This window comes from Kogia breviceps, chromosome 15 (genome assembly GCF_026419965.1).
Source record: "Kogia breviceps isolate mKogBre1 chromosome 15, mKogBre1 haplotype 1, whole genome shotgun sequence".
NCBI classification, from domain to species: Eukaryota; Metazoa; Chordata; class Mammalia; order Artiodactyla; family Physeteridae; genus Kogia; species Kogia breviceps.
The window spans coordinates 19,378,613-19,406,414 of NC_081324.1; the positions used below are offsets into that span (position 1 = coordinate 19,378,613).

General features: G+C 36.5%; 1 protein-coding gene across 3 annotated transcripts; it reads right to left on the bottom strand.

Moving 5' to 3' along the window:
- Positions 1-2,093: 2,093 nt before the first annotated feature.
- On the bottom strand, positions 2,094-26,337 carry POLI (DNA polymerase iota). 3 transcript variants are annotated; one of them, XM_059039336.2, is made up of 10 exons: positions 26,162-26,337; positions 24,577-24,699; positions 22,403-22,567; positions 17,947-18,099; positions 15,510-15,746; positions 14,281-14,459; positions 13,360-13,451; positions 10,941-11,071; positions 5,588-5,793; positions 2,094-3,631 (listed from the first exon to the last, which is right to left on the bottom strand). In XM_059039336.2, exons 1-10 carry the CDS (start codon positions 26,199-26,201, stop codon positions 2,810-2,812), a joined length of 2,148 nt encoding a protein of 715 aa, XP_058895319.2. In that variant the 5' UTR covers positions 26,202-26,337; the 3' UTR covers positions 2,094-2,809. The 3 variants fall into 3 exon arrangements, with proteins under 3 accessions (XP_058895319.2, XP_066870864.1, XP_066870863.1); XM_067014763.1 differs by lacking the exon at positions 24,577-24,699 and having other exon boundaries at positions 26,162-26,282; XM_067014762.1 differs by lacking the exon at positions 17,947-18,099 and having other exon boundaries at positions 26,162-26,267.
- Between the last annotated feature and the right edge of the window lie 1,465 nt (positions 26,338-27,802).

The following is a 27,802-nucleotide window of genomic DNA, read 5'->3' on the forward strand; positions in this document are numbered from 1 at the left end:
TGTATGCGGGCCTCTCACTGCTGTGGCCTCTCCCGTTGCGGAGCACAGGCTCCGGACGCGCAGGCCCAGCGGCCATGGCTCACGGGCTTAGTTGCTCCGCGGCATGTGGGATCTTCCCGGACCAGGGCACGAACCCGTGACCCCTGCATCGGCAGGCGGATTCTCAACCACTGCGCCACCAGGGAAGCCCCTCAAGATGATTTTTAAGAAAAGGAAATAGAACTTCATACCATTCTAGGAGCAGTACAGAACAGAAACAATCTAGGTATTTTAAGCAGAAAGGGATGGATTTAATACAGCTAATTAGGCACCTAGAACATTGTTGGAAGAGTGGGAAGGGCAGGTTCTAGGCCCTGAGGAATGTCTTCCAGAATACTATGGAGGCAACCTACCAGGAGAGCAACTACCTCTAAGTCTATGTTAGAACCTTTAAATGCAAGAATATATATTACAGCTGTAATTCAAACGTCAGAAATCATTACTTATACTTCCACAAATAGGTCTTGACAACCATGATCTGGTGACCAGGCACTGGAATAAGGAGTCTAGTCACCATCCCCATAACAATTCTATCTCCAGAAAACTGGAGAATAGACTAAGGAATGTTATTGCAAAGATGACTCATGCCTGCAGAACCTCGACAGCAGAAAATAGCCAAAAGGGGCAGGAAGATAGACTCCATCTCACCTTCACCATGTAACTTTCATTGCACTTTCACCTTTCAGAAATTATGGAAGTGTATGTAACTGGTAAAACCTAATTTTTCCCACAGGACTCATGCTACATTAGTGATGTGATGCTAACATGACTTGCTAAAGATGAGTGGGTAAAAACTAGCTGAGAATTATATCCCCAGATTCTCTCAACTCCAACAGAAGACTGGAGGTTTACTCTGCAGAGAAGAGTAAAACAGATGGACTCTGAATGGGACAATGCCAGGTACATTGGTTGACAACCTAGCAAGTGTACTGAAAACAGAATTAAATGACTTTATGTACATTGAATGCTGAAACTTCTAGTCCCCTTCCCCCAGTTTGTTCCTATAACACAGGTTATAGGAACCTTTTTAAACTGTCCCAAACTGTTTACTTTTCTTAACCTTTTTTTTTTTCTAACTTTCCAGTTGTCCAATGATTTCTGGCTGAAACAATTACACGGATTATTAGAAACTCTGTAAAAATGTATTATCTAAAAAAGTAATATACTCCTTCATATGAATTTTAACTACCTTACCAGAATACTGCATGTAGAAAATTCTATAGTCTTTGATCCTAAGCACTAAATATTTGCATGGTAAATAATTTCTGACATTCTTGCTCCAAGTTACTGTTTTTGATGACCCCAAACTCCCTGTTAAATATCCTTCACAGTTAGGGAATTTTCAGATGTCAAGAAATCTAAAATTAATTAAAAGTCCTCACCAGGAAGAAAATATTTTTAAACAACTTTTATTCATGTTTGTACACTTTATTTTTATCATCCTTTCTTTCTTATATCTGGAAAGGATATAAACTTGAGAACAGACCTCCTCCAAATCAGTGCTGACCCACACTTTGGTGTCTTCTAGAAACATCCTCTATGTCTTGTAAATTAAAAAATGTCCACAAGCTTATATCTGATTCTTAATCTGGAAGGCAAAAGGGGAAGGCAACAACAATGGGAGAAGTAGGATACCCATCAATTTAGTCACTGTGTATATTTATTGTGGGTATGATATCCTTAATCTAATCTCTAAATCTTCATCTACAAAATTGTAGAGAATATTAAAACACACCTAATCCATTGTTTTTAGACCCTACAGACTGGCCAGAGGAAATGGACTTCTTCCATTATCTGACATTCTTAAAGACCTATCCCTTTGAATTTCTAGTGTCATCCTTCCCTTAATCGACTTGTATGGAGAGTTCCTTCTAGTTCTTTACAACAAATACACTCCCCAGCCCAATTCCCCGCTGGGCCTCTGCCACACAACTCATTTGTTCAATACTTACTGAGCATCCTCCGTGTGCCAGGCATTGTGGTAGGTTCTAGGTATACTAAGAACCATTAACTGAACATACACTGCTTTGGTAATTTTTTTTTTTTTTTTTTTTGGTGGTACGCGGGCCTCTCACTGTTGTGGCCTCTCCCGTTGCGGAGCACAGGCTCCGGACGTGCAGGCTCAGCGGCCATGGCCCACGGGCCCAGCCGCTCCGCGGCATGTGGGATCTTCCCGGACCGGGGCACGAACCCGTATCCCTTGCATCGGCAGGCGGATTCTCAACCACTGCGCCACCAGGGAAGCCCGTGCTTTGGTATTTTTTTTTTAAATAAACTTATAGAATGGTACATAGTACTTCAGTGAAAGACATATACATTTTTAGCAGGTTAGCTGGCAATAGAATTTCTTATAGCTATTTCCTTAATGAGGTGAATTTCTTGAGCAACTCCATAGTTCATAGAAAAAACCTGCTCTTTGGTACAGCATACCAATGATTTGGCCACTCTATTTTTTATATACAGTCATATATACCTTCCTCCCAATGTTTCCACAATGAATGGAAAATGTACTAATGCTAACCACATTCTTTTTATTGAAAAGCAATATAAAATAGCTTTAGAAATAAGAGGAAGGTAATATTTTACATTATTTCTGTTATGAATATTTTTATGCTTTGTGCCAGAATTTACTTCCCATAACTATGTTTGCTTTATTTGGAACATTTTATATTGTGTATCTACATTATTGAAAGTATTAGTGTTTAATTTAGAAGAGCTTAATAAGCTGTTAATCTGAGAACAACGGTCTTTCCCTTTTTTCTGAGCATGCTTATTTATGTACAGTTTGGAAGTCTGATCCTGTTCTCTTCCAACCAGCCAACAGTTCTTTTTGTACCTCTTCTGGTAGTTCATAGAAAACTTCAGGATCAATGTCAGAAGGAAAAGTAATTTTCTCTTTGGTAGAATCTTGCTCTCTATTTTCTGTAAGTCTTTCATGAATAAAGACTGTTGCCATCGGTTGTTTATGGTTGTCTGAAGTGAAGTTTTTGGAGAAAAGTTGCTCACTCTGCAAATCTGGAAATGAATGGAAAACAGATACAGCAGGGTCTGTTTTTGAAAAGTGGAATCCTTGAGACTCTTTAGGTCCTTGACTCATTAGCTCATCTTTTAAGCTACTGTCTATATAATGTGAATAATCCTTTTGGTTAGACGTATAAGAGGAACTACTGCTATTTAAGCCTGATGTTCCTGGTTCACAGGGAGATACAGAGGATATCTGTTTGGTATTGGATAAATGATCCCTAGGATTTAAGGAACCATCTTGCATTTGTTTTGTAGAAAAGAAAGATAATACTCCTCTAGAAGCATGTAATGGACAACTCAAACTTCCTTTCCCTTGAACTTTTTCTGTAGACTTTCCAGAAAGGATTTCTTCTTGAATTTCTACTGGAAGCTGCTTAAAGACCTCTTGGTCAATACCCTCAGGAAGTGAGGAGAGTGGAAATTCATTATTGTCTTTTTCTTTAGAAAAACTTGTAGTATCTGGTGGAGACTCCCCAGTTCTTGTACTTTCAATTCTTCCAGTTGGTAGAAAATCCCAATTTGTTTCCTTGTCTTTAGAAAAATCCTCCATATGAGTGTCTTTCATTTTCTAGAATACAAGGATAACAGAAAAATTTAGATAACTGATATCTTTTAAACATTCATGCTGCTGAAGTGTGATTGTAACTATTATCCGACCAACATGTTTCTATCCTACTCCATAACTTCAATCCTTTTGGCCAGTTACAAACAACCAGAAATGATCAATCCACCACAATTAGTCACACAACTGTGTGGATCTTTACTCACTATTCCAGGAAGACAGCTTCCTTCCTAGATAGCACTGAGCCAGAAGATAGGTATGTACTGGAAACCTGGAAAGGACCTTAACCGTCACATATTCAAACTTTCGATTCTGTGAATAAAAAGACTGGTGGCCTAAAAAAATAAAATGATTCACCAAGGGTATCTAAAATATATGTATATGCACAGATAGCATCAAGGGCTGGTTTTCTAAAATTCCCTATTTTGAAGAGTAACATTTAACAGAAAGAAAAAAAAATACTCCTATGGTAAAAACCCAGTATCATTAAGATGTAACACTATTCTATATTTACATGAGATAAAAATTTTAAAACACCTTCCATTTTAATTTGCCTAATTTTCCCTCTAGTTTCAAGCACCATAAAAATGTACAGATAGTCAAATATAATTCAGGAAAAATCAACACATTAGTAACTTCCAAAAAGTAAAAGGAGAAGAGATTTGGGTCACTTTTTATTGAGCACGAACTGTGTGCCAGACATGTACAAGGTATTTCCACTTATGTTTACCTCTCTAATACTACTGTGAATGAAAGACCTTTAATTCTCATTCTACAGACTAATTAAAAAGTAAACATCTTTTTAAATGTCAGTTAATAAACAGAATAAAAAGGGTCACTGAAACAAAGTAATTTGAAGAGGGCACTAATTCAGTATTTCCATAACACTATTCTGTTTTCATTATAAGCTTAAATGTAAATGAAAATATTACTAAAATTATAATGACTGATTAAACAATAAAGGAAATAATAAAAATATTTAAAATTAAGAGTTGGACTTCCCTGGTGGCGCAGTGGTTAAGAATCTGCCTGCCAATGCAGGGGACATGAGTTCGATCCCTGGTCCAGGAAGATTCCACTGCAGCGGAGCAACTAAACCCACGTTCCACAACTACTGAGCCTGCACTCTAGGGCCCGTGAGCCACAACTACTGAGCCCATGTGCCACAACTACTGAAGTCCATGCACCTAGAGCCCATGCTCTGCAACAAGAGGAGCCACTGCAATGAGAAGCCCACGCACTGCAACGAAGAGTAGCCCCCGCTCGCTACAACTAACTAGAGAAAGACCGCGTGGAGCAATGAAGACCCAATGCAGCCAAAAATAAATAATAAATAAAATTTCTAGATAAATAAATAAAATTAAATTAAGAGTTAATTGTAGTCATAAACAATTTAGTAAAAGATGATTATTTTTTAAAGCATTTGGTAAATAAAAGTTTGCATTTTCTTTTAGTCATGTGAAAATACGACTAGCCTCTGCCTCTCTATTGCCACACTCTTAATTTCTACAATTGTAAAATGAAGAGTCGTATTCTATCAATATTGCTACCAGAATTTTATGTAATTTCAAAATCAAGAAAATTTAAATATCTGAACAAAGACATTTGGTGGGGGCGTCGCTGGTAGCTTATGTATAAATTGACAACAAGATTAGATTTCCAGTATTTGAAAATATTTTCATATGATCTAATCATCATATTCCTATATACTGTTATAAAATGTTTTAACAGTTCCAAAACAGAGAACCTCTATCAAGGTTTTCTCTTTTATCCAGCGATGTTTATGTTTTACTCTTAGATCACAGTACAATATACTTAAGGCTAGAAACCATAATATGAAAGGCACTATTACAAGTTAAGTCATTTGAATCATATCACCCAAAAGAATCCCTAAATTATATCAGTTAAACACAAATTTATATCTCTAATTTAACCATACGAATCCAGTAACAGTGTACTTACAAAACTGTGCTTGCCAGAGCGTGAAGTTGTTGATAATGATGGTGTTAAATAATAATCAATAGTCCCTTTCTTAGCAGTATTTAGGGCTTTAAGGTTGCAGAAGCACACACTTAAAAGGGTAAGATGAAATGGCATCTTCACATTCACCATATTTCGAAAAAGTTTCATAAGTACATCAACCATTGGGGTCATCACATCATAATTTCCTAAATAAAATGTTTAAGAAGACAATATCTAAACACATTATATCATAATTAATATTAAGAGCTTAATCTAATTTATATTGCTTAGATTAAGAAGTTAAAATCCTAAATAGATATCATTGGGACATCTTGACATTATTTACTGAACTGGGACACCTCAACATTATCACCAACTGCCAAATGAGTTAAAGTTTTCAGAAGATTTGAAATATGGAACTTTTAGTTATGGGAGAATGATGAGGTCAGAAAATCTCCCCATAAAATTAAAATAAAACTGAACAAAATGGTCAAAAATAATCATTCTGAGATTCTGGAATGAACCAAAGGCAAATGAAGTGAGAAGCACTGATTTATGAAAAGCTGCTAGAACTTAGGTAATGAAGTGGGGATGGCAGCTTTATTGGTTGGAGTTGCTTGTATCCCCATTTACACAGTGCAGTTTGTATAGTAGTTTTACCAGGATGAGGCTGGCTGTGAAAGCCAGAAGCTTTGCTGCCAGAAAGGACTGACCTGATGTGAGGTAGAGGGCAAAAGCCCACACCCAGCAGTGTTGCCAGAAAAATGAACAAACTTGGTAGGAAACAAAGGAAATCACATAGCTCTTGAGCCTGGGGTTGCAACTGTGGTTGCGGTGAGTGAAAGATCAGTGGACCAGCCATAAACTTAACCAGGAGATCTGGAAATGAGAGAACCACAGAGGGACTAGATAAGCTCTCCTCACAACCCCAGCTGACTGAGAGCTGCACAGACAGAGAGGAGCCAAGCTTTCCACACGTCTCTCACCAGAATGGCAGCAAGCATACCAGGGGAGATGCAAGAGGGATGAGCTGAAAATAAAGGCCAAGGCGGACTTGAAAAAGGCCTAAATTTTTAAAGAGCTCTCCAACCCAAGCACTTGTCTGTTGACAGAAAATGAAAGCCTTCCAGGCTGTAGTATTTGAGCAAACCTTTGACCAATTATTGTCTAACCACCAAACTATGCAGATACAGGGTAATCTCCTAAGAAGACAAAATTAAAAATTTAAATTTAAATTAAAAAAGAAAAAAAGTTAAGCAGAGAGATCAGGGGCAACACATCACAGGGGAGGTAGATTCTGCAGCTTAAGTCCAGACAGGTTATAAAGAAAGAAAAGGAAAAAAAAGCCCACAGGGAAAAAAAATCCAAATCCAGAGTTTCTAGAATACATTATCTAGTCCAATTTTCAACAAAACATTACAATACATACAAAAAAAACACCAGGAATGTGATTCATACTCAGGCAGAAAAAGCAGTCAATAGAAACTGACTTTAAGTTCAATTTAGCAAAGACTTCAAAGTTGCTATTACAGATACTTTCAAAGAATTAAAGAAGATCATTTTAAGGAATTAAAGTAAGATATGATAACCACTACCAAAAAAGAGGGAGTCTCAATAAAGAAACAGAATCAAACATACAAACAAAACAAAACAAATGGAAATTCTAGAGTTATAAAGTAACCAAAACAACAACAACAAAATCACTAGATGTGTAACAACAGTTTTGAGGTGACAGATGAATCAGAGAACTTGAATACAGCTCAAAAGAAATTATCTAATCTGATAAAGAAGAAAAAAAGTCTGAAGAAAAATGAATAGAATTGCACACACCTATAGGACATTATTATCAAGCATACCATCATATGTGCAATGACAGTCCCAGAAGAAAAGGAAAGAAAAAGAAGGAAAGAGAGAATATTTGAAGAAATAAGAGCCCTAAACTCCCCATATTTCATTTAAAAATTTAGTCTACAGGGGTTTCCCTGGTGGCACAGTGGTTGAGAGTCTGCCTGCTGATGCAGGGGACACGAGTTTGTGCCCCGGTCCGGGAAGATCCCACGTGCTGCGGAGCGGCTGGGCCCGTGAGCCATGGCTGCTGAGCCTGCGCGTCCGGAGCCTGTGCTCCGCAACGGGAGAGGCCGCAGTGGTGAGAGGCCCACATACCGCAAAAAAAAAAAAAAAAAAAAAAAAAAAATTTAGTCTACAGAATTAAGAATCTCAATAAATCCCAAGTAGGATAAACACACACACACAAACACACACACACACAGACACACACACACAACCACTTAGATATACCATAGTCAAACTGCTGAAAATGTCAGAGAGGTAAATAACTCATCACATAAAAGAGAACAACAATACAACTGTGCCTGGTAACAATTTATCGCCTCTCAGCTACAAATCACCCTTCAGTAACTGCTGTGTGATAATGCGTTGGACTCTAAAATTTTTTTTACATTGAACTCAACTGTCAAGTTTTGTCAGTAGAGAGAACTGAAGGACCATTAAAGGAGAAAGGGTGTTTCTCTTCCTGGTTCCAATGCACTGTCATTTACCTTTTCTTGCTCCCGTAACATGGTCTGTGTGCAGTATATATGTGTGGAAATATCCAATAGTGCTGTGCCATACCACGTGTGTGTGGAACGCTCAGTCCCTCAGCAACCTCCAGCCCCAGTCCAAGCCTAGTGACCATGTTACCATGGCACTAGCAACTCAAACACTGCACATACCAGGCCTGTGCCATAAACAGCACCCTGACTCTTCCTGCATACCCACCTAATAGGCTTGACTTGCGTATGCCACAGAGGGTTGTTTCCTCCAGCCCTTCCTATGTAGGCACCATACCCTCCACCTTTGCACTAGCAGAAGAATGAAGATTCCTTCAGCATAAACACCTACCAGTCTCAGCTTGCCCACATCCTGGAGGATTGTTAACAGAAGCCCTCCCAACATGGACACCTGCATACCGCAGCTCATGCGCTGCCCTGCCAGTGAGCAAACTCCCAACATCCCAACACCTCCTGTGCACCCACCAATCAGCCTCAGCTCATCTTTAGATCAGAGCGTGGTATTCTCTTTGCCCAATAACTATGGGCCAGCTCTGGGCCAGGTAACTCAAAGGATTTCTCTACCATTCAGTGTTCTGCAACCACACCTTCTCCTTGAGGGTTAAGAGGACTCTCTTTTCCAAGTTTTCCCTTCCTTGGATACTTTTCCTTAGCCCTCAGGTACCTCTTAGAGTATCTTTATAGTCACTCCCCTATCATAATTTAGTAACTCTTTGAAACTTTCCCTGTTCAAATTTCTGTGTGGTTATTCTCTCTTGATTGGAACTATTAACAGGAATCTCTCCTGATTAAGCTATTAACAGCTGCCTCCTCATCAAAAATAATTAAAACCAGAAAGCAATGGAATACTATATTCAAAGTATAGAAAGAAACCAGTAAAGGATTATATATCCAGACAAACTGTCATTCAAAAATGCTATTTTGGAGAAGTAGTCCATAAATTTTAGATAAGTAGAATGGTTTGATAGTGTTGCTCAACTCTTCTTTTTAAATGCAAATGGAACATTCTCCAGGGTAGGCCATATGCTAGGCAACAAAATAAGGCACAATATATGTAAAAGGATTGAAGTTACTTTAAGTATGTTCTCTGATCAACTAAAATCAAAATGGAAATCAGCAACAGAAAGAAATTTGAAAAATAATCAAGTATTTGGAAATTAAACAGCAAATTTCTAAATAAGTTTAAGGGTCAAGGAGGAAATCACAATGGATATTAGAAACTACTTTAGCCTTAATGAAAAAGAAACACAACAAAATTTATGGAATGCAGCTAAAGCACTGCTTAGAAGGAAATGTATAACTTTAAACTTGAATTATTAGAAAAGAAAGTAAGTATAAAATAAATAATGTAAGCTTCCATCTTAAGAAACCAGGAGTGGAAAGGCAAATTAAACCTAAAGCAAGTAGAAAGAAGGAAATAACAAAGATCAGAGCAGAAATAAATGAAATAGAAAGACAATTGAGAAATCAATGGCACCAAAAGTTGAATCTTGGAAAAGATTAACAAAACTGATAAACCTTTGCTAGAATGACCAAGGGGAAAAAAAAGAGAGAATACACAAATTACCAAAATCAAGAATGAAAGAGAGGACATCACTATAGACCCTACAAAAATTAGGATTATAAGGGAATATTAACAACTTCATGACAACAAATTAGACAACTTGGATGAAATGCATATATTCCTAGAAGATACAAATGACCAAAACTGACTCAAAATGAATAGAAAATCAGAATAAACTTATAACAAATAAAGAAATCAAATTCTTATTCATAAAAGAACAAAGCTACAGAACTTATACTACCTAATTTCAAAACTTACAACAAAGTATCAAGGCAGGGTAGAACTGGTAAAAGGATAAACATATAGATCAATGGAATACGAAGGTCAAAAATAAACCCTTATATTTATGGTCAATTAGTTTTTGACAAAGGTGCTATGGCAATTCAAAGAGGAAAGAACATTCTTTTCAACAAATTCTGTGGAACAACTGGATACCCACATGGAAAAGAAGGAACTAAGACTCTTACTTTACACAACACATAAAAATTAATTCAGAGTGGATCTAAGTATAAGTCTTAAAACTATAAAACTTCTGAAAGAAAACATAAGAGGAAATATCTATGACCTTTAGGTTAGGCCAAGAATTTTTAGATGATATCAAAAGGACTATCCATAGAAGAAGAAAAAACAAAACAATGAAATACCATTACAGTCATGAGAATGAGTATAATAAAAGAAAATGACAGTACTAAATGTCAATGAGAATATGAAAAAACTGGAACCCTCGATACTTGATTGGTGAGAATCTACATTGTTATACTCACTTTGGAAAAAAATGTGTCAGTTTAGAGTTCAACTTTACCATACAATCCAGGAATTCCACTCCTTGTAATCTACCCAAGATGAACAAAAGCATATACTTGCCCAATGACTTACACACAAATGTTCACAGCACCATTTTTCATAACAGTCCAATTTTTCTTAACAGTCAAAAACTGGAAACAATCTAGATGCCCATAAAGAAGTTATCTCGTGCTATATAATTAATTACCATAGTTTTGTTTTCTCTGGAGTTGGGAAGCATTCCTGAGTCTTTACTTTCAATATCTATTAAAAACAACAAAGTTTTCTAGTGAAAATTTCTTATAGAATAAAAGTATTTAATAGTTCACTAACTCCCTGTGAAGACTACCCATCTTTGGATCATATTTCTAACTCAAAGTTTGTTTTTTTAAGAGTTCGACCTGCCAATTAAATTATCAGAAAATTAGTCCATTACCTATCCCTAATTTCTGAATTATGTGGGATGGAATTGGGCACTGACGACTCTCACGGCTATAGTGCTTCTCAGATGAATACCGACGGATTATTAATCTTATTGTATGTGGCTTCCTTCCATCTTGGCAGACTCTAAAAATAAAGAGAAAGATGAAACAAGGAATTAGAAAAAGTATGATCAAAAGTTTTTTAATGGTCCAATATACCTCATTTACCTAAAGGTGCCAGATTTAGTAACTGTAACAATTATAAATACAGTTGATAATTAGGCAGCAGGCAATAAAGGTCCCTGAACAGTCCAAGCAAACTTCACAAAGTCTACATATTAAAGCTCTGAAACTTAAATAAGGCTCTCAGGCCTCATGCAGAATTGAGTGCTATCAGAAAAAGAACAGAGATAAGATATAATAATAACAAGCCATTTTACAATCCAAATCCAAAACACAACTAAAAGCAACATATTAAAATCAGCAGGAAATTTAAGAAACAGAGAATCATTTAGTGACAGAAGCAAATATATTTAAAAAATGACAGTTTTTTTTACACATGTAAAAACAATAATATTACAAAAAAAAAAAGTTTTAATGAGATTATTTCTGTCAAAAAGCACTCCTCAAATAGATCCAAGGGAGTCAGTAATATCACCATTATATGGCTTTAGAGAAATAATGTGAAAGATTAATTATATACTATATTTAGGAAAGTAAGTACTTGTCCATGCATCTTTAAAAGTGTTCCATCCAAATAATCTTGGTTTTAGTGTTGAAAACAAAACTTTTAATGACATGGAAAATCCGCTTATAAAGTAGAAAATCTAACTACTAGAGAAAATAAATGTCATCAAAGAATAACACTTTCCTTTCTATATGCATCACAAACATAAAATACAAGTATTATTAAACATACTCAAATTGATTTTGAATCAGAAAATTTGGATTTTTGTAGTAAACCATTTTTTTCTTATTGCTTTATCACAAAACTTCTTGACTGCTGCTTTATTAAGATAATATCTTAAATGGTTCCTGTAAACATGTTACTAGTTTAAATATCTTCCAGTTCTATTAAGTTAATATGCAACTCAAAGAGTGTCATTTGGTTCCTATAACTAATTAAGACGTATTAGAAAAAGGTTATACTGTAAGCAATCTTAAGACCAGTGCCTAGAGAATGGATTAATGGACCAGTGCCTAGATGCATGATTTTATACCTCTTACATATCTATAGTATGAATCATCATATGCTTGAGAACATTCACACATGCACAATTATTTTTTTTTGCCAGTTACTTAGATGGCATTATACAACTCAGTCACTGATATAAGGGGCCACTATGTAGAAAAGGGAATGCCAAGCAGAGATAAGGAGAAATGGTTAATAGTTATTTCACAGGTTTAGAGCATCTAGACTCATTTCTGGGTTGATGCTCCAAATAAGAGAACCTATAAAACGTATACTTCTTGTGGTTTCTCTATGTGCACAACTTTTCCCAGTGACCAGGCATTTCACAGTAGTCTTATATTTAGCTGAAACAAAGGAGATAACCCAGTTTCACTGGCATAGTCACAGGCTCAGCCTGAGTCATATCACTGAAGCTGGGTCATGTAGCCAGCCAGCTGCATGCAGCAAATGATGAGCTGCGCAGCCCTGATCAAGACATGGGATTGCAATGCATGTTGCATGACTGCAAAGTTGAAGGAAATTTCACTTTATCAGTTTTCTGAGAGTTACAGTCATCCAAAAACCATATTCTCTAGTCACACTAGCCATCCTAGCATCATTACAGAAGCACACCTACCCAAAACTGTTAGACCCCTGACACCCCACTTTGAGAAATCAAAGAAATGGGAGGAAAAGAAATGGAGTACTGAGAAATAGATATATGATGGCAAAGGAGCATCAGAAAACTAAATGTCCTGTTCAGTTTATGCAATGCTATTTGTATACTCATAATCCCAACTGACACTCTTCATGTATTTATAGGCCAGTAACCCTGCACATACCCACAATCACTCTCACTGCTCACACACAATCCCATTAAGCTATTCCTTCATCTGACTCCATTTTCCTTCACATGGTCCGAGGCACAGGAGATAAAAGGGTTCTTCTGCTTTCTCCATCAATTTCCTATCCTCAATCATCACAAAGTTTAAAGGTGCCGTGATTCTAGAGATACCCATAAAACTCCCTTAGGTTAAAGATCAGCAGCTTAAGATCCACAGTAAACCACAATGTTACTAAAATTAAGACCAATGGAAGTAGATGAATTAAATTTAGTTAAAAACATCTGTTACTTTATAATGATCTATCTTTGCATGTTTGGTCTCCAGTTAATCGGTAAGTTCCAAGATTGAACGTGAAGTATTCTTTCCATGTACTATACACAGAATCTATAAGATGATATGGCAAAATGGAAAAATCACCTGTTCAAAAGACTAGCAAGTAGTTCTTCAATCTTATTTTTAGCTTCAACTTCTGATGAACATTTTTTAAATGAATCTTCCTCACTAAAGGACTACCAAAGAAGCACAAATAAGGATTAATATAAACCCAAATAAACATATCCAATTATCAGTATCTATGTCAAATAAATATTCAACACATTGTTTACTAACTTACCTAATGTATTTAGTTTGAGCCATTTAGTTCACTTTTATATTAAATCTTTTTATCTGCAAGCTATTGTACTCCACTAGAAAGTGCACTGGAAGTCAAGAAAATTACAAAGCTCTAGTACCAATGCCAAGCTTTACTGTACGATTACAGTGAGGCTCTTAATCTCCTAGGACTTGAATCTGAGTTTAACCCTGAGCAAGTTATTTAACCTTTCTAAAGTACAGTATCTTCATCTTAAAAAAATAATGGGAGGAAGAGGGAGTAAGGGAGGGGAAAAGGTATGAACAAACAATAGTACTACCTACCTGGAAGATTCACTGTGAAGATTAAATGGGATAATGTATATATTATTAACCCTCAGGAAAAAAATTAATCAATGTTATCTGGGTGATTATATCTTTTCTCCATTTCCTACACCATTAGACTACTCTGAAAACAAGATTTTTAAAAATAAAAATATTTGCCTCCTGCATACAATATAGGCTATTAAAATTAAGTAGTATTCAATCACAGTGGCTAATTTGAGACTTAAATACTAATTCTTAGATTCAATTTAAGAATATTTATTAATTTACTATAATAAATAGTCTTCTCATAGGAAAGGGATCATGTACTAACCTAAAAGGCAAATTAGAATAGTAAGAACACACTGTAGTAAAACTAGAAATCTTTATCTCAAATAATGTGACAACCAGTATTCAATTAAAATAAACATCACGGCCACGCACCTGAGGAGGTCCTGAGGGTGTCACAGGACAGTTATCCTCTCCAAAACTGAGCTTCTGGATACGCTGAGCAACTGAAATTCCTAATTCCTTTTCTAATATTTTGGATGGAAAGGTTTGAAGATCACGTACACTACTGATACCCAGTGCTTCCAGGCGTTTGGTAGTTTTATAGCCAATACCTAAGCAAAAAGAGATGCATACGGTGTTTCAATAGTTTTTCTCTTTAAAATTAGCTAATTAAAATATTATAAAGATATCAACCATATCTTTTGATACCATAATTGGTATTTTGCTAAGATCAAACTTTATTAAAAATTAGGTTGTTGCTCTGCTCAAGGCCTGAGTTATGCACCACCTTGAAAACCTAACAACCATAGTATAATATAATGAATGAGACAACCAATAAATGCTGTCTTGATATTGATAAAATGAAATTTTTACCACCTGTTACATAACAGTGTGGAAGTATTGAAGAATCATAGCTGTTATTCATGTAAAGAAAGACTGTCACTAGAGCAATTAAAATTCATTACCATTTGCTAATTATTAGCTAACTTGACTGATTTCTATACACAATACCACACATTTATATCTGGAGGTAGTAACCATCCCAAATACAACTTCAAGCCAGAAAGCAAACAAACAAATCTTCTCATTAGCGAAACTCCTATGACAAAGTACTTGCACTAAAACTCAGTCATACTTTATCACAGGAAAAAAATTAATGCTGTGATAAAGGACCATACGTTTCCAGGTTATAACTTTCATGATCATATTCAAACTATACAAAAGTAGGTAAAACTAGGAAAATACTTTCATATATATAGATTCCTAATATAGATTCCCTCCAGAAAACATCAGGTTTTTTGGTTTTCACCAAGAGCCAAGTACACAGGCTCTAAGAATTAATTACACGTAGCTGTAATTTTTAAACTTAAAGAAATACAATAAAACCAATATATATTTTTCAAATAAATTTGTCTTAGGGCTTCACTGGTGGCGCAGTGGTTGAGAATCCACCTGCCGATGCAGGGAACACGGGTTCGTGCCCCGGTCTGGGAAGATCCCACATGCCGCGGAGCGGCTGGGCCCGTGAGCCATGGCCGCTGAGCCTGCGCGTCTGGAGCCTGTGCTCCGCAATGGGAGAAGCCACAACATTGAGAGGCCCGCGTACCGCAAAAAATAAATAAATAAATAAATAAATAAATAAATAAATATATTTGTCTTACCAGGCATTTCCTTTATGTGGTTCAAACTATGAATGAGATCTTGAGAACTTTCAGGTAGTAAGAGTGTTTGCTGATTTGGTTTAAAGATGCCAGACACTAATTTTGCCAATAATTTATTAGAAGCCACTCCAGCACAGCCTGTGAGACCCAACTGATTATACATGGCTTCCCGCATCTCAGCTGCAATCTGAGATCCAATAAGTAGTCTGATGTGCACGATGTCATGCAGGTTTATAGCTATAAAAACAGCCAATGTTGTTAAAAGTCACCATCACAAATTTTAATATTCTTTTTAACAAATGAGTTTTAAAAAGATAAAGGGCTTAATCTATATCCAACCACCCTTCCCTACCACCATACTGCTACACCACCATACTGCTACACAATTAACTAATCTCTCTTGTCCTTCACAGAAATTCTGTAAAGTAACTACCACAAGTGAATTCCAAGGCCTGTGATAGCAAATGCATACTGGGAGTGCTGAATGATTAACAGATTACGAAAATTGATCTCTCATAAAAAATTCCAACAGACATTAGTAGAACTTTTACTCATGTTTATCTGGAAGTAAGCATAAAAGTGTTATATTAATGATAAAGCTAACATTATAGCTTTAAAGATCTGAATCTAAACTTTACACACTAGTGGTATGTGCTATTAAAAACAATTTTGGATTTTATATAGTTTAAGAGATCTTTTATTAAAAGTACAGGGAAATTATATAGAAACAAATTTTCTTAGGTGTGAAAATGACATTAGAGTTATATGAGACAGTCCTCATCCTCAGGAGTATTTACATTTCAAGTGTTATGATGTCTGTAATAGTGGCTCAACAATCTATCAACCAATCAATAAACAGCAAGATAAAGCAAATGTGGCAAAATGATAACAATGGGAGTATCTACAAGAAAGGGCATAATGACTGTTCTCATTGTACCATTCTGTCACCTTTTCTGTAGGTTTAAAAAAGTTTTAAAAAAAAAAAAAAAAAAAAAAGTTTTTTAACACAATCTTACGTGGAGGAGAAAGAAGAATTCACGAAGAATCAGATATTTTAGGATATAAGACCTAGCTCTCCATAATATGTTCTAACAAACAGAATCTAAGTTTGCTTTAAAAATTATACAGAAACACATTTGGAACCTTCTTGCTACCCAGACCTTGTAAGTGACAAAAGGGCACAGGTACAAAAGACACATGAAGCTTCATATCTTCTTCTAAGACAGAATGGTAGCTCTACTTCTTTTCTTCTTTAATATCAGGGAGATGGATAATGACTGGAGACTGATCCACCAGCTCTCAAAAAAGGGGGATAAGAGAAAGCACATGCTGGCTGAGACCTATGAGCAAGTATGTCAGGACAAGTCTTAGAGAAAAGCAGAGTAGCTTGCCTTCTACATGGTATGATTTGGAAGTCACCAGCAGTCACAAGGTGTTTGCAAGCCTAATTAGATATTCAGTAGAGTTGATTGCAGCTTATTTTCAAATGCAAATACCCCTGGAAATACCATCAGTCATTCATACTTTAATATGCGAAGGAGAGGAACCATTCTGTTTTCTTGCTAAGAGTTGGCAAAGATTATTTGAACTGATTAAATATGAGCTTGCAAAAGATGACAGGTAGGCTTGGACAAGCTTCCACAAGGGCTAACTTGGGAGGGTCTTGGTGCCTTGGGAGAATAGAAGTGAACAAGCAAAGAGGCAGCAAAGGCAAATTTAGTCTACCTAAAATTTTGCTTAAAAATGGTTTTAAGAAAATCACAAATTACTCTAAAAAGCCAACTCCTGTAACTTAAGGATGACCTAAAGAGTCATCCTCTTTAAAAACGATAACACAGGGACTTCCCTAGTGGCACAGTGGTTAAGAATCCGCCTGCCAATGCAGGGAACATGGGTTCAATCCCTGGTCCAGGAAGATCCCACAGACCACAGAGCAACTAAGCCTGTGCACCACAACTACTGAGCCTACACTCTAGAGTCCGCAAGCCACAACTACTGAGCCCGTGTGCCACAACTACTGAAGCCTGTGCACCTAGAGCCCGTGCTCCACAACAAGAGAAGCCACCGCAATGAGAAGCCTGCACACCACAACGAAGAGTAGCCCCCACTCACCGTAACTAGAGAAAAGCCTGCACACAGCAACGCAGATGCAATGCAGCCAAAAAATAAAATAAAAACTGTAATACAGGACTGTGTCAGAGAAACGAAAAGTACACAAAGCACTGAGCTACATGTCATCAAAATACGATTTTCTGCCTATTTAATATGGAATAGCAATACCTGATTTTAATCATCTTAGACTGCTGAAATATGGCTAATATATCCAACAAAAGCCAGAATACTTTCAGAAAGACATAATTGACTCTCTGAACTGACTGAACATTAAGAAATGTAGATACTTTTAGTTACTAAATAGAATGAATAAGAACCCACTTACGCTGATGACCGTATACATGACCCGACACAGTCAGTGCTGAGGGTTCATCACTTTGAAGCTGCTCTAGTCTCTTCTCAACCATTTCTGTTAGATCCACAAAATTTTCATCAAACCCGAGTCTCTCAACAACTGGACTAAATTCTTCCAACAACTCTAAATTAAAATAACATTGGAGCACAGATGTAACTGAAGTTATAACTAGAATAGATTTAACTCTTTTATGCTTAAAAGAAATAACAAAATATGTTGTTAAAGGTTTTACATACATTCACAGTCCCAATATCTTTAATAAAGTCCTCAGCTAACTGGGATTTTTTTTTTTTCTGTACCACATTCTGAGTAAAGGCAATATTTTCCAACAAAATAAGTCCAAAAATAACATTTCCTGGGCAGATACATACTCATAGGAATAAATTTCTCAATCTCCTATACCTATAATTTCTCTATCTGTAGTATATTAAACATCAATGCTTATAGTTAATTATGATCTTGAAGCAGTAGGTCAAAGAAAAAATTATAGCCTGCTTAGAAAAGTAAAAACAAGTAATAATATATACTAGCTATGTTTTTCATAAGTATTTTTAAAAGGCAAAACAAAATAAAATTTAAAATTTCCAGTTAATACTAATCCAAAGAGAAAAGTTACTTAATTTTCAAAATATACTACAATGCAATACTTTTTTTTTTTTTTTTTTTTTGCGGTACGCGGGCCTCTCACTGTTGTGGCCTCTCCCGTTGCGGAGCACAGGCTCCGGACGCGCAGGCCTAGCGGCCATGGCTCACGGGCTTAGTTGCTCCGCGGCATGTGGGATCTTCCCGGACCAGGGCACGAACCCGTGTCTCCTGCATCGGCAGGCAGATTCTCAACCACTGCGCCACCAGGGAAGCCCCAATGCAATACTTTTTGATTAGTCACCCTCCAGCACATTCCTTAAGGGCAGAGCTGGACCGTGACTTACATGTATTTGAATGTCCAGCCTCTAACAGAACGCCTAGTCCGTAACTCAAATGTTTACTAAATTGAGCTGAACCAAGATTTGAAATAAGTTCAAAAAGACTTATCAATTCTCATTTTTAGGATTAAAAATAATAATTTGAAATCATTAAGAAGAATTTTCACTTCTCTCTGAATCACCTATGATACCTGCTGGATGGCAGAAAACAAATTATTAGCCTCTTATTATATAAAAATGCATAGGTTCTTAAAGTCCCATAATATGAAAGCTCTGTTTTTATTGATGCCAACACTGATAACAGCAGGAGAAAACAATTAATAAAGATAACAGTGTGGTCTGGTGACCACCAAAAATCACTTTCAACCTACCTAGAGAAAACCATATATCTACTCTGAGGAAAAACTGACAATGTGTCTGACCATATAAGAGAGTTCTTTTGAATTTCCCTCATCAATTTCTGCTTTTCTTCCCCAAAAGTATATACCTGATGTCCAGCAGTAACAGGTAGAAAATAAAAGTTTATCAAAACAATGCTATATAAAAAACAAAGAACAAGTTAAGTGCTAAGGAGAAAAGCAAGTTAAGTACAGAATCATGCACAAAGCTGGTGGATTACTGAATACTGATTGATTATATTGGTTCTATTACTAGGTCATAGGAATAAATCACTTATCCATTCCTGAAGTTAACCTCCGTTTTGCTGTCAACTTGTCAACTCCATAAACAAGAGGCATTTATTAAACATATGATTACACAAGGCCAAAGAGAGGAGTTATCATTAGAGAAATAACTATCTAGACAAAAATGTAATACTGTAGAATAAAAATATGAAATAAACAATAAGGTTATACATCATAAATAGGTCTGAAATAAATTCAGTATAGGACTATTAGGCTATGTTCCTATTTCAACTCAGAAAATACCATGAAAAAAATTAACAAAATAACATTTTATCGATGCATAAATCATACTTAGAATATTTATTGTTATTATATTAGTGCATTTTTAATTCTTTCAAGATACTACTTTATAAGTTAAGAATCAGCATAAAAACTGAGATTTACTCATTGAATTTCCAGTAGATATTTTCACTGTGAAGAGTTGCAGTGGCACAGAACTCATAAGAGAAAGACTGATAAGTCTGACACCATAATGTCAGACAAAACACAAACTGGGGGCTTCCCTGATGGCGCAGTGGTTGAGAGTCTGCCTGCCAATGCAGGGGACGCGGGTTCGTGCCCTGGTCCGGGAAGATTCCACATGCCGCGGAGTGGCTGGGCCCGTGAGCCATGGCCGCTGAGCCTGCGCGTCCGGAGCCTGTGCTCCACCACGGGAGAGTCCACAACAGTGAGAGGCCCGAGTACCACACACACACACACAAAAAAACCCCCACAAACTGGAAAAGTAAAAAAGATGAAACACAAATTGGAAATATATTTATAACACATGGCCATCAAAGGGCTAATTTCCTTAACTTCCCCAAACAATGACACAAATCGATCATTAAAGAGAGGAGCAATCTAAATGAAAACAGGCCAAGTGAAAAGGCCATTCACAGAAAACATATATAAATGACCAAAAATACATGAAAAAATGCTCACACTTACTTATAGAGAAATGCAAATCAAAACAATGATTTACCATTTTTTCTACCTATAGGCAAAATCTTTATGAAAATCTAATACTGTCATACATACTAGCAATATGTTGGGACAACCTCAAGTGCAACATATAGCAGTATTTCTAATGCAAATTATCTTTGATCTAGCAATTAAACTTTAGGAACTTACTTTAAGGATATCCTCATGAAAGTATGTGAAAATTTCGGTATGAAAATGTCTACTGAAGCATATATTTGTAAGAGCAAAAAGTTGGTAACAGAGGAATAATCCCTCACTATCAGGGAAACCACATAATTTACAAGATACCTTTTGAATAAAAGGAGGTGCTATTAATAATTACGTAGGGACAATGGGCATACAGTGGGACATACTGTCTTCTTATCAGTAAAGGAATGGTTAAATAAGTTTGGGACAAAATACAACAGAATACTGTGCAGGCACTAAAAAGAATGAAGAGCTATATGAATGAGATGAAGGATCACCAAGAACAAAGGCAAGATGCACACTGTCTGTATTATATCATCTCTTCTATGTACAGTAACAATTAACTTCTGAGTATTCAGATACACACACATAATTGTGCACACTGTCTATTCACACATAGACATATACACATATGTGGCGGAAGGGGTCTGAGTCATTGTTTTACAGATATAGAAAAACCTGATACTGGTTTTTGCATCTTGCCTTTTACTCACTCAACAAGGCAAATCTGTTATGAGTCCAACAGTACAGCACCAATGCATTCTTTTTAATGGCCATATAGTATTCTATCATAGAGAAGTCTTAGTTTATTTAGCCATTCTCATCCCGGTGAGCAATTGTTTTCATTCCATATTTTTAGCAATTATGAACCATGCTACAAGAGACATTTTTGTATATATACATGATTTTAGTTCTATTAGATAAATCCTCAGCAGTGGTATTATTGGGTTAAAGAACATAATAGGTATCTTTAATTTCAAAAAATGTTTCTAGATTGCTTTCTTGAAAAGGCTGTAATACTTTGTTTCTACTTTTTCTCACATTCTTATTTTTAGTACTAATGAATTTGAGCATTCTTTTTCCACATTGTTGAATTTGCTCTTTTTGTTAATTGCCTATTCAAATCCTTTGTCCATTTTTCTTAAGTTTCTTTTTCTTGTTAATTCCTAAGAGCTCTTGGATATTATATTTAATGCTTTCATCTGAAAACTGCTACAAATAACCAAAGAACAAGTAAACAAATACAACAGCAAATAAGATAAATAAAAAGCTGACTCTTATACATTTTAAAACTGTATATATTTGCCATATGCCAGTACAACACATGGTTTCATTTTTCCTGTAATTTACTAAAACACTAAGATTCAAACCCAAACCTTAGTAAGGGGGAGTTTATCTACACTGAAATATTTAATATATACATAAAATCTAAGAAAAAAATATACTCCTTATCTTTGCTAATACTCCCTAACAAATTGGTTTTATTAATTATGTTAATCAAACAGTACAGAAGCCTCTCTCAACTATCACTAGTGCATTAGAGCACTGCATATTTCTTCACAGTTCATTTAAACTTGGCATTTAAATTTATAATTAAAAATATCTGGTTCTTTTTGGTTTATCTTCTCCCATTTTCTCACTTAAAAATTTCTTTACATTTTCTCATATTTATGTAAACATCAGCGTGACAGTTCAAATTCCTTCCAACTATACATTTTTGTAACCATTACTCATAATATATTAAGTCATTCTTATATAAATTTTTTTAAATGGAAAAGCCCCCAAATAAAAGGAAACTGACTTATGCATTTTACATTTATTAAAAGATTCATGTAGATAACAGGCATCCTATATAAAAATTAATGCTGAAAGTATATTGTCCATAATCTGTACCTGTAACCTTATATGACATCTCTCTGTAACGAGTCAAGTCTTCTCCATTAACTAATACTAGCTGTGGACACTTTTCTTTTGCATCTCTGACATTCATAAGTTTCTTAACTCCAAGTTTCCTAGCTTCATAGTTGCAGGTAACCACCAAATACTTCTGCTGAACCCCTATAAGAAATAAATATTTTATGAGAAAAATAAATATTTTATGAGGATTTAAAATTAAAATTAAAATATAATTTACTTATTCCATATTATAATTGTAACTTGTAATACCATCTGTTGTGATAAGAATAAAAAGTTCTCACTTTAAAAATACAGCATCCATTCATCAAAGTTCTATGAAGTACAATTTAACAAAAATTACCACAAACCAGCAATTCTATGAAGTCTTCTGCAAAGATACAAATAAAATCCTTCGAGGATTTTTTTCAAACAATACAAAACCAAATTAAGTTATATTGAATTAACTCTGTATAACTTTATATATAACTCTAGGCCATGTTTTACCAAAAAATAAAGCAGATGAAAGTAACTGAGTACAATTAACTACCAGTTGCTGCTAGAAAACCGAACTTGTCTTCTGAGTAACTTTCCAATGAATATAAAGCAATGTTCTGTTACAAGTGCCAACCTACAGCAATTACTAGGGATCTCCCCCAATCAGTGTTCCAATTATTGAACTGTTCTTCATAGTAATCTTCAGAAAAGATTATAGACAGTGAGGTGGCATTATGAGCCCCCTCCTTATCAAAATGATTAAGTTATGATCATCTACAGACTGTTCAAAAATTCTAGTTTTCCGGTAGCTTAAAATTGCTAAAATTATTTGCTTTCCACTTTATACAAGCTGACTACTTGTTTACCACTATTAAAGTAACGTTCACCTAAAATATGTAAAACACAAATATGTAGATGGGGAAAAAAAGGTTATGTCCATTCCCCTAAAGTAAGACATTTTGTTTCTAAAATGTTGATACTATAAACAGGCAAAGAAACATTATTTCATATATTTTTGATATATCAGATTATGCCCCAAAACAGAATCACTGGGTCGAAAGTAATAATTTATGATTCACCAGTGAACTATGTAAAAAATCAGATTAGTAACTTCCTTAACTAAAAAGGTAGTCTTTTAATGAGGATTAATGGACTCACCATTATGTCACCAGCCCAAGTTAAGTAGTCATATATTTGCTGAGTATAAATGGAAGACTATGCTGCTTTCTCCTAGAAACTTTCAGCATTATATCCCTCACTTCCTGATAACCATTCATTCCTGCATCTTAATTACACAATACCTTTTCACTAATCATTACTTACAGAACATCTTGTTACCATGCTACTAGTTAGAAATGCCTTCATTAGAAAACTGAGGTCCCCTAATCCTAACTCCTTGACATCCTTAATTTTAAAGATCCTAGACTGACCTTGGCGTACCAAAAACTAATCATCAGTCATCCCTCTGTTCCTTAGCAAATCAATGAGGCTGAGTTGAACTGGGGACTTAATTAAATCCAAAGGAGACACCACAGGGAAGCAGCAGGTGAACCAAAATTGCTCTTTATGCTTTTACTAAGAGATAAATCCTTACTACATGCATAAAATAAATTTTTAGAAACTTACTTTCCCAGTTTAAGATATAATTAAAAAAGGAAAGTTTTTTTTTAAAAAGCCAACATAATAGTAAGTAAATCCCCAATGTAAAATTTCTCTTTGCCTTTTATCTTAAAAGATACTTATGATTTTATGGAAAGCTTGTTCTGTATGCCTTAACATTTTGGGTTCTGTTCAAAATCTAACTATTTTGTCCAATGTTACACAATTCAAGGGTGAATTTCAAAAGTGGGAGAACAGATGACAACTTCCATTAAAATTAATAAAACAGATTGTTCTTGAGATAAGATGGTTGTAAAATTTCAAACATTGAGAAAAAGACTGAAAAAGTTTATCATGGTCTCTCTGTTCATCCGTTTGGCTAACTCTGCTACTTGTGTCACATTCACCATTTATTAAACGATTATAAAGTTTACACCTGTAGTGAAGCAAAGATTACTGTCTACAAAGCATCTCAGAACTGCTTCCAACATTTATTAATATGGTTAATAAATCATAATAAACATAATAAATAACAAATCCTATTATACAAAGAAAATAGTATCAAACTCCAGAATTACCTAAAGGTTTGCTCTTTAGTTCTGGATTTGAGATCATTTCTACTTGTGCGTAAAAGCAATCCAGATCCACGTGTACTATGACTCTAGATGAAGAACTTCCTGCTGGCACCACTTGATCATGGACTGTGGCACAATATGCAAAGAAATATAAAAATACATTCAGGCTGCTTACTGCCTCTGAGCAACTGCCAGCCCCTTAAAACATGGCAACTGAGAAAGAAGAATGCAGAGTGATTTTTAAAGTTTTTTTCCTGGATTTATCACATGTGTCAAAGCATCTAAAAATTACAAAGATATGAGAGAAACTCCACCCACAGTAGAGTCTTCAGTCCTGTTTACTTACTATTTCTTTGTATACTATATTTTTCTCAGGATAGTAATAAATTTAAGGGAAAAAATGATCAATAATGGAAGATTGCAAGAGGTAATCCTAGGACTCGGAAGTTTATGGGAAAATTTAGAGTAAGTTGCAAGGGGCAGAAAAGTTTAAACACTGATCTTTCAACCAACTTAAAAAGTATTCTAAGTGGCATGTCCTTAAATTAAAAAAATAATCTGAAATACAAAGCAGCACAAGACAGAACCTATGGGTCCCAATGGACTACATTTAGCTCCCATATGAGATCAAGATTAGCTGGTTCAATGTTGACTACCCAATACCTAAAACAGAGCCTGGCATATAATAGACTACCAATAAATACTTGCTAAATTGAAAGACAGAGTAAATATTTCCTGGATTTTAAAAAATGGTTCATGTCTTCAGGGAAGGGGTAGAGGGATAAGACAAAGGAGATTCCAGCTCTTAACACCAGTTAAAAACAAGGCAGGCTAAATGCAATGTGGTTTTCTGGTTTGGAGCCCGGAACAAAAAAGAATTGAGTGGAAAAAAACTGGTAAAATCGCAACAAAGCTTGTCCTTTCATTAATAGTAGGCCAATGTTACTTTCTTAGTTTGACAAATGTATCATGGTGATGTAAGATATTAAAGTTAGGAAAAGCTATCTGTGAATCTCTCTGTAAATCTAAACTTATTCCAAAATTTAAGTTTTTTAAAAGGGGGTCGGGAGTCTAGGAGGCATGGAAGGAGAGCCTTGGCCCCGGGCCCGGGGGTTGGCGCGGTGCAAAGTAGGGTCCAGAGGCTGGAAGTGGGTCACCGGAGAGGCGGCCACTGCAGACGTGCCTCGTCCCCGGTTCCGAGCTGAGCCGTCCCTTCCCGTCTGGGCTGAGCCCGGGCCCCAACCTTTGCCAAACGGGCGACAAGTTCCCCCGCTTCTGCAACCTTTAGGCGGCCGGGGACTTCCGCTTTCACTGGGCTGTTTGAGGGATTACAAATGCACCCTCGGATTAACCAATTGACGCGCCCACCCTACTCCTACTGGTCAAAAAAATCCCTCTCGGGATCTTGGCCTCAAAACACCGGGCAGCGAAGGGCAGCTCTCTCAGTGGAGCCGGGAAGACGAAAGGACCCGAGCCGAGCGGGACGGTCGCACCCCAACGGCCGCCGCCACTACCCCGTGAGTCCTCCCGCCCCGCACTGCTCATTTACACCAAGGGAGGCCACCGGCCTCCGCATGCCCCAGCGCACCCGGGGAGCTGCCGGTTGACCCCGCCTCGGCCCGCTCCATGGCCCGACCCGCGTCCTCTTCCTCGTCTCGGTCGCCTTCCTCCTCGGGCTCCACCCCCTGCTTCTGCGTCCCGCCCCAGCGGCCAGCCGCAGGGCAGCTTCCGACCGCTTCCGCCCGGTCTCCAGGGAAGCCGCTCAGGGCTAGCGCCTGCGCGGTCTCCGCCGACCCTGCTCCGTAGGACTCGCCGGCTGGGAATCCTCCAGACCAGCGTGCGGGGGTTCCCACCCGCCCAGCAGTGAATGAGAGATTACGGTACCAAACAGCTCATTTTTTTCTTAAGGCCTTCGGAGTGAGTCCCACACCACAAATTTTAACTGTTTATCTTCACTTAGAAGCCAGCCTGTTCTCCTGATCAACTGTTAGCAGAATTGCTAACCCTTAGACGCTGAATGATTTATGCTGATGGAGTTGGGGGAAAGGATGGAAATTATGGTGACAGCAAGGCGACCATGTAAACTAATATGATTAGCAAGTATGTTAAAGTTTGCATTTTGTTTGTTTGTTGTTTGATTCAAAGATACTGTGACAGATTGGACCCCTGAATTTTTAATCATTTAAACTGAATAGGATTTTGATACATGAGCTTTGGAGTGGGGTAAAATTCTCAATCCAGACCCTCCAACTTGCTAACTGTGACTTTGGGCAGGTTAAATAACTGCTCTGAACCTGTTTCTCCACTGTTTAAAAAAAAAAAAAAAAAAGGTCTTGAGTATATTGGGATTAAATGAACGAATGAAAACTAACGTACAGTTTAATATTGCAATGAATATAAAACACCCGGGACATGGAAGGTTAGAAGGTGCTCAATAAATGTTCATTCTCTTTGCTTTTTGTTGAGATGCCTTTTGTGCCTGTGTGTGTCTGTTTCTTCCAACAGAGGAAATTTGTAAATTTCTGTGTACGTGTGTGTGAATGAATAAATAAATATGTATTCGCAATTATTTTGATTTTTTTTACAGGATTCTTTCATAAATAGGTTGTGAAAACTTTGAGAAACGCATAAAAGGACATGCTGATGCATCCATAAAGAAGGAATAACAGGCAGAGCTGGGGTTCAGTGGTTTGGAGACCAGGTCTTCCTCTTTGGGTATTTTACTCTTAGACATCTGGACCAGTTCCTTCAAAGTCTCCAGTATGGGATCTAAGACACCAATTTCAAGCTATCCTGCTTTCTTTGCCATTGCTATTTGATAAGTCTAGATAAACTACTTTTGAATTAAGTGCCTCTTTGGCTATCATCAAGGGTCCAATTACTTGTAGACAACTAAGGTATTTTGTTTCAATTCCTCCATGTTGAGAATGATACAAACCAGGGAAATACTATGGCACATTATAGCAGTTCCTTTATAAGAGCCCTAGGGTCACTAACACTCAACAGCTTGACTAAAAGTGAACCAGCATTGAAAAACAACACACATAAGCCCTCTTTAGTTGAATTTATTTCCCTGTCAATTATCAAACTGAAGAGTGACTTTAAATTTAGTAGAAGAATAGACAAATGGAACCTTGCAACTATAGGGGAGCGAGCCAGGCTGGCTTTGTGAGTGTACAACCTATGAAATAACACAGAGCTCTGCACTTAGAAGGGCCCCTCACTTGAT